We start from the raw sequence: 6790 nt of genomic DNA on the forward strand, positions 1-6790 counted from the left end.
TTCGTATCAGTTAAATGGTATTCTAAACATTTGTACCAAAATAGTTTTAGAAGAAACATTGAAAAAATTTTATTTGTTGGCATAGTAATTAATTGCTAAGTTAATTTTATGTATTATTTATTTTATTTAAAAAAATTAATTAAAATAATGGATTTATGAATTTTTAGCTAAAATTTAAAGTGTTTGTTTTCTTACACAAACTTTTTTATTAATGGGAACCAGTGTTATTTGCATATGTCTTTTGTGTATTTTAAAAATTGTATCAACACTATCCATATCAGAAGATAGTTTTTTGGAAAATCCAATTATAGAAGATGATAACATATGTGTATCGGAGGGTTGTGTTCGTTCAGCAGCGTCCATATTAGCTAATGTGGATAAATCTATTAATCCTTGTGACGATTTCTATAAATTTGCATGTGGAAAATTTACAACCGATGCCAAGGTGGATGATGATAAATTAGCACAAACTACTTATAGTGCAGTCAATAATGTTGTTATAGATAAAGTACGACGTGTTTTAGAACAGCCTATTCAAAATGACGAACCTAGACATTCAAAACTAGCTAAGCAAATGTTTGCTTGTTGTATAGATGAACGAAAGTTGGAAGAACATGGTATTAGCTCATTGCAGCAATTACTGTTCAAAGTCGGAGGGTGGCCTGTTATTATGGGATCTAATTGGAATGAATTAGACTTCCAATGGACCGACACGATTTATAAATTTCGTGATTTAGGTATGAGTGTAGATTATTTAATAGATATATCCATAAAGGTGAATCCTAAAGATACTACCTCACACATAATTGAGTTAGATCGAGCAACACTTAATATGAATTCATTATATTTAAAGCGAGGAATAAAAGATAAAATGGTGAATTCTTACTACCGTTATATGGTTGATATTGCAGTAGAGTTAGGTGCAGAAAAGCAAATGGCAAAAGCTGAGCTACGAAGGGTTCTTGATTTTGAAGTCAAATTAGCAAGAATTTCATTATTTCAGTCGCTTAATGAAATAAAAGATTTTATGATCTCCGAATCTAACATTACAACGTTAACTAATAGTTACCCTAAAGTTCCATGGAAAGAGTACATCAATAGACTAATTTGTAGAGCTGATAATATATGCGTTCATGACAACCAAAAAATTATGGTAATTATGCCTAGCTACCTAACAGGTCTTGAAGTATTACTCAAGTTTACACCTAAACGAGTACTGGCAAACTATCTTATATGGCGAGCTGTAGAGTCATCTGTAGCATTTTCTAATCGCAGATTAAGAGATCGACAGCTGTTATTACAAGAAGATTTATTTGGAAGGATAGCTCGTGGACCGCGATGGGTTGAATGCGTTAATGTTGTTTCGTCTGTAGTAGATTTGGCAGTCAGTTCCATGTACGTAAATAATTTTTTTAACTTAAAGACTAAAAAGTCTTCTTCAAAAATGGTTGAAAATCTTCGCGAAGAATTTTACCGAACTCTTACAAACGCTGGTATGAGAAATTATAAATTGTTTTTCTTTTTTTTAATTTTAAAATTCAAAACAATATAAAATATTTTTTTAATAAGGAATATTCATATAGCAGAAAATAATAAGATAATATTAAAAATCCATATGATATCATGTTTATAGAATGGATGGATCCGATAACAAAGAAAAACGCATTAGAAAAAGCTGAGGCGATAGAAGAATTTGTGGCTTATCCAGATGAATTATTAGATTACTCTATTGTAGATAAATATTATTCGAAGGTTCAGTTAGAAGATGACAGTGATTATTTTCGATCTGTATTACAGTTAATCAAATTACGTTGTGATAAAAGTTTTGAAAAATTACACACTCCAGTCAACAAGTCTGATTGGATAACTCATGGTCAAGCGATAACTGTCAATGCATTTTATAATTTAGTTGAAAATAGTATACAGCTTCCTGCAGGTGAACTATTTCTGTAATTGTTTACCAAAACACAATTTAAGTCTCATAAAGCTAACAAGATAAACGTTATCACTTCAAATTGAGTCATCCAGTTGCAAAAAAGCGTATACACAAAAAGTTTCTTTTCCTTTCATAATATTTAAAAAAATTGTATAATTTAATGAATACAACAAATAGATTACAATTTTAAAAATATGGATAAATGTCATTTGCAACTGAACGATTCGCGTAAGGTACCTAAAATGAATAAAGAAATGATAAAGATATTTATATTTATTTATAAATAAATAATTTTAATTAATATTTGAACTGCAGGTGTCTTACAAGGTATGTTCTTTTCCGCGGATCGTCCTAACTACATGAATTACGGTGGTATAGGATATGTCATTGGTCACGAAATAACTCATGGATTTGACCATCAAGGTCGACTATTTGATAAAAAGGGCAATCTACGAGAGTGGTGGCATCCTGAAACTAGCGATAAGTATATGGTTCGTACAGAATGCATGATTCGTCAATACAGTAACTACATTGCAGATAAAGAAGCGCGACTACGCATCGATGGACTTCATACTATTGGTGAAAATATTGCTGACAATGGTGGAGTAATGTTAGCGTATAATGCATATGGCCGATGGTTAGCAAATAAAACAGAGCCTAGATTACCTGGCTTATATGAATACTCAGGACGACAAATGTTTTGGATAAATGCAGCAAATATATGGTGTTCAGTTTATCGTCCTGAAACTCTCAAGCATATAGTTCTTACTGGTGTACATCCTCCAGGCCAATATCGAGTGATAGGTACATTTCAGAACCAACCTGAATTTGCTAACGATTTCAAATGCCCATTAGGCTCTTACATGAATCCGAAAAAAAAATGCAAAGTTTGGTGATAAAGCTTATCCGCATAATCAGTGATTTGACTGAGAAAAAGTATTGGCCGTATATGTATTCTTTAGTGTGTTTTGTAACGGTAACGTGTAGTCATAGGATTCGTTGCTCCACAACTATAGCTTCGATTAGGATTTCATATACTAAGATATAAAACAATATGTTTCAAACTTACAACAATTATAAGTTTAATTTAAAAGCAAGAATTTGTTATGAATTTTGAAAAAATCGTGATTGGTCTTGAAAAGACCTTGATTGTATGATTAATGTTGCAGTAATAAAAAGATTTTACTTCTGTTTGTTTTTTCATAATTTAAATTCAAGAACTTGATGTATAACCTTTGATATTTATTTTAGTCTTGAAATATTTTTAAGGCAATTTTAATATTTTTAATATATTTAAATTATATTTAAAATTCATATCAGTGAATTATTAGTCTTTTGTTATTTATAATAATTATAATAATAAACATTTTTTAACGAGCATAAAGGCAAATAGTGCATATTACAATAAAATTTGATAATAATTATAAAACGAATTTTTTTTGATAAGTTCAAAATATTAATACAAATAATTAACTACGCATTTTCCTTAGAAAAATGATTAAATTTAAATTTTATCTTTATAATAACTGTGTAATGTACAGTTATTATAAATGTATAATGTACAGTTACATTATACATTTATAACAAAAATATGGTTAAAATTTATGTCAATACTATTGCAACTTCGGAACATTTGATTTTAAGATCTAATAAAGCCATAAAATTTAGAGTGAAATGACTCATGAAATATTGTTTTCGATATGGTAAAATATGATAGTACATGTAATCTTATCAATTTAAGCATTACCGGGACAAATGATTTTATTATTTACTAATCTATGAATAAAAACTATATCACTGATTTTACGTCTAACCTATAGAAAGAGAGAAACATTCCAATTTTTCAATCAAAAATTATTTTTCTCAATCTACTTGATTTATGGAATATAAAATTCAAATAAAATCAACTTTATGAACATTTTTTAAAAATGTATTACGGTTTACGAACAAACTTATAACCAGTACCTCATATACATTGAGATACATATGAGCTTTAACACTGGGTTCGAACAATTTTTTACATTTCATAAATTGAAGTTAGTGAAAAATAAATCTAACATATTTCCATGTAGATTACATATTGTATTAAACTAATATATATTGAGGATAGAGAATTGATCAGAAATAGTATAAATCACACTGATCGTGTACTATTAACAACTTCACATGTACTCTCTAAAGAAAACATAGTAGCCTAGAAATTATAGTTACCGGTAATAATAATATCAATATTATCACCATATCGTTCAAATATCCAGACTGTAACATGTGCATTTCATACATAGTAATCATATTTGTATTAGGATTATAACATAATCCGACAATAATCTTATTATTAGAACTTATAGTTATCAATATAATCATTATGTACAATAATCAATATATAACATTGATTATCAATAAATATAAATATACATCGTACCTGTTCAACGGAATAAAACAGTAACGAGATTAACTGGAGGCACATCTTTTATGAACCCAAATCATTACTCCAATACCCCAACTACATTCATTCGTCAATTCACTACTATCACACGTAGATGTGTTAGAGTTAAAAAATCTAATTCTAAATCTAAAATTTAGGTTTTCAGTCATGTTTTGGTAAAAATAATCGTAGTTATTAATAGAAATATTACAAATTAAATTACTTAATTTATTTACTAAACTTCTTATGTTTCGTTAGTTATCAATAAAAATATTACAACAATTTTTAATAAAAAAATGTATATTTCTATTTGTGGAATTTCTTCTCGTTGTTGTAGTTGTACGCCATCAGATTTTTCCATTAAGGTGGCGATATAATAAACTTGATAAACTAATTATTGTCATCTGATTGTTTCTTTTTCTCCAGTATCTTTTTGATATCATTGTAAACTTCTCGCACATTTTTGTCAAGTCAGTCCCAAAAAATACTTGTTTTAACAAATAAAATGGACGTGTTACGACCATGTAACGTGACCTTTTTATCACGTTATAAATTATATCAGATTTGGAAAAAAAAGTTTCAGCTACATGTATATATTTCAGTAAAATTCCCAAATTTATTTTTCCTAAAATTAAATTTCTTTTTTCTGATTAATTTAGAGGCTATCAAGATATAAATAGCTTAAAAAGTTGCTCATGTTAATAAATAGATTATTAAAATTACACATTTACATATTAGTTTTTATGATATTGGTAAAACTCAATTTATAAACAATAAAAATAATAGTAGAAAAATTATCTACTATATAAACTCCAAATAATATTAAAATTAATACTAATGAGTAATAAATCAATATCTACTTTTTAAAAAATGTGATTAAAAGTCAGAAATTTAAATAATCTATTGTTTAAGAACCATTTAATTATGAATTTTTGAATAAATTTAAAATAAATCTTAAATCAAATATTAAAGGCTCAATCTAATCTTTCTTTGATAGTAGAGTTATAATTTTTTCTGTAGGAATATTATTACAATACATCTGATTAAAGATACTTAGTAATTATGTTAAATTATTGTGTAACCAAGGGAGAAAATAAAATACAAATTTTGTATTCAAATACTCGAGAATTTTTTAATTTTTATATTTTAACTGTTTGACAATTTTTTAATTATTAATTATGAATGGAAAAAGTTTTGATGCCCCATTTTATCGCTCTCCTGATTATCAGCTTCGGTACCCAGGGTATTTAAAACCAATTTTACCACCAAAAATGGTTGCTGAAAATGACATTCATTTATATCCAAAAAAATTTTCTGTTAGAAAATTTATTTTCTCATCAAGCACTGACACGCCAATATCTCAAGATCAATATAATTTTTTCGAAAATGGAGATAGTGTAAAAATAGTAACTAAGAATAAAAAACGTAAACAAAAATATATATCACCATTAAATATAAGTACCAATGTTTATCCTAAAGGTACTTTTGGAAATTGCGTGAGACCAGATAATGAACGTCCTTTTGACGTGGACGCTATTGAGGCTCGTTTGTCAGTCGTAGATACAGAAGCTCATAGAAAAGTAATTAAAAAAATAGCCAGTTACGATCCTTCATTGTCAGATAGAGTACTTTCTTCATCGCCTCAGCTTCCACCTATCATTCCACCTCCTCCACCTCCTCCACCTACTCCACAACCAATACTACCACCTACTTATCCTATAAAAACAACGATTTTACCTTTGGAATCATCAGAACAGCCATCACCACCACCATTATGTAATTCAATATCACCAGTAACAATTAATAAGTCATCTTCGCCATCACTATCCAAATCATATATCCCTCAAAAAAATTTAAATTTGTTTACGCCAACAAATCAAAAACAAGATGTTACGTTTACACCATCTCTTGTAAAAAATACTGACCAACAATTAAACAATAATGTGCTTAAGAACAAAAATATGCTTGCCATTGAGAACTTTAAGAAATCAGCGGCAAATTTCAATAGAATTTGTACACTATTACGTCAAGGTAACGGTACTGAAGATGTTAAAGCCAGAGCAAAAATTATTGCTGAAGATGCCAAATTTCAAGTTATTTCTAAAAATCGTCAAATGCCAAATATGACGTACGGGGTAACAAAATATACGGAAATGGAAAGATTGGGTTTAGGAAAATATAGCGGAAACATGTGGGTGCCGAGTTCAAGACACACGGACACAGTTAAAAACAAATTGATTCGATTTGAGTGACAAAAATTACATGAAAATTATTCATTAACAATTAATTGGAACAAAATTTTTATTTTTTATTTTTAATCAAAATTAACCATATTTCTGAAAGTGTAAATTATAATTAAGTACAAACAAATTTTTAACACAAAGTTTTATAAATGTATTATGATGAATTTAACTTTGCATAAACTGTTA

At 28.1% G+C, this 6790-nt stretch overlaps 2 protein-coding genes across 2 annotated transcripts; both read left to right on the forward strand.

Annotated features, from left to right (window-relative positions):
- Positions 1 to 211: 211 nt before the first annotated feature.
- On the forward strand, positions 212 to 1953 carry LOC126898040 (neprilysin-2-like). Its single transcript, XM_050671989.1, has 2 exons — positions 212 to 1493; positions 1634 to 1953. The coding sequence occupies exons 1-2, from the start codon at positions 212 to 214 to the stop codon at positions 1951 to 1953; spliced, it is 1602 nt and encodes a 533-aa protein (XP_050527946.1).
- LOC126899436 (neprilysin-2-like) lies at positions 1290 to 3002 on the forward strand. The gene is made up of 2 exons (XM_050674391.1): positions 1290 to 1493; positions 1634 to 3002. Exon 2 carries the CDS (start codon positions 2266 to 2268, stop codon positions 2830 to 2832), a length of 567 nt encoding a protein of 188 aa, XP_050530348.1. The 5' UTR covers positions 1290 to 1493; positions 1634 to 2265; the 3' UTR covers positions 2833 to 3002.
- Positions 3003 to 6790: the final 3788 nt, after the last annotated feature.

This window comes from Daktulosphaira vitifoliae, unplaced genomic scaffold (genome assembly GCF_025091365.1).
Source record: "Daktulosphaira vitifoliae isolate Bord-2020 unplaced genomic scaffold, ASM2509136v1 Scaffold_2, whole genome shotgun sequence".
Classification (NCBI taxonomy): Eukaryota; Metazoa; Arthropoda; class Insecta; order Hemiptera; family Phylloxeridae; genus Daktulosphaira; species Daktulosphaira vitifoliae.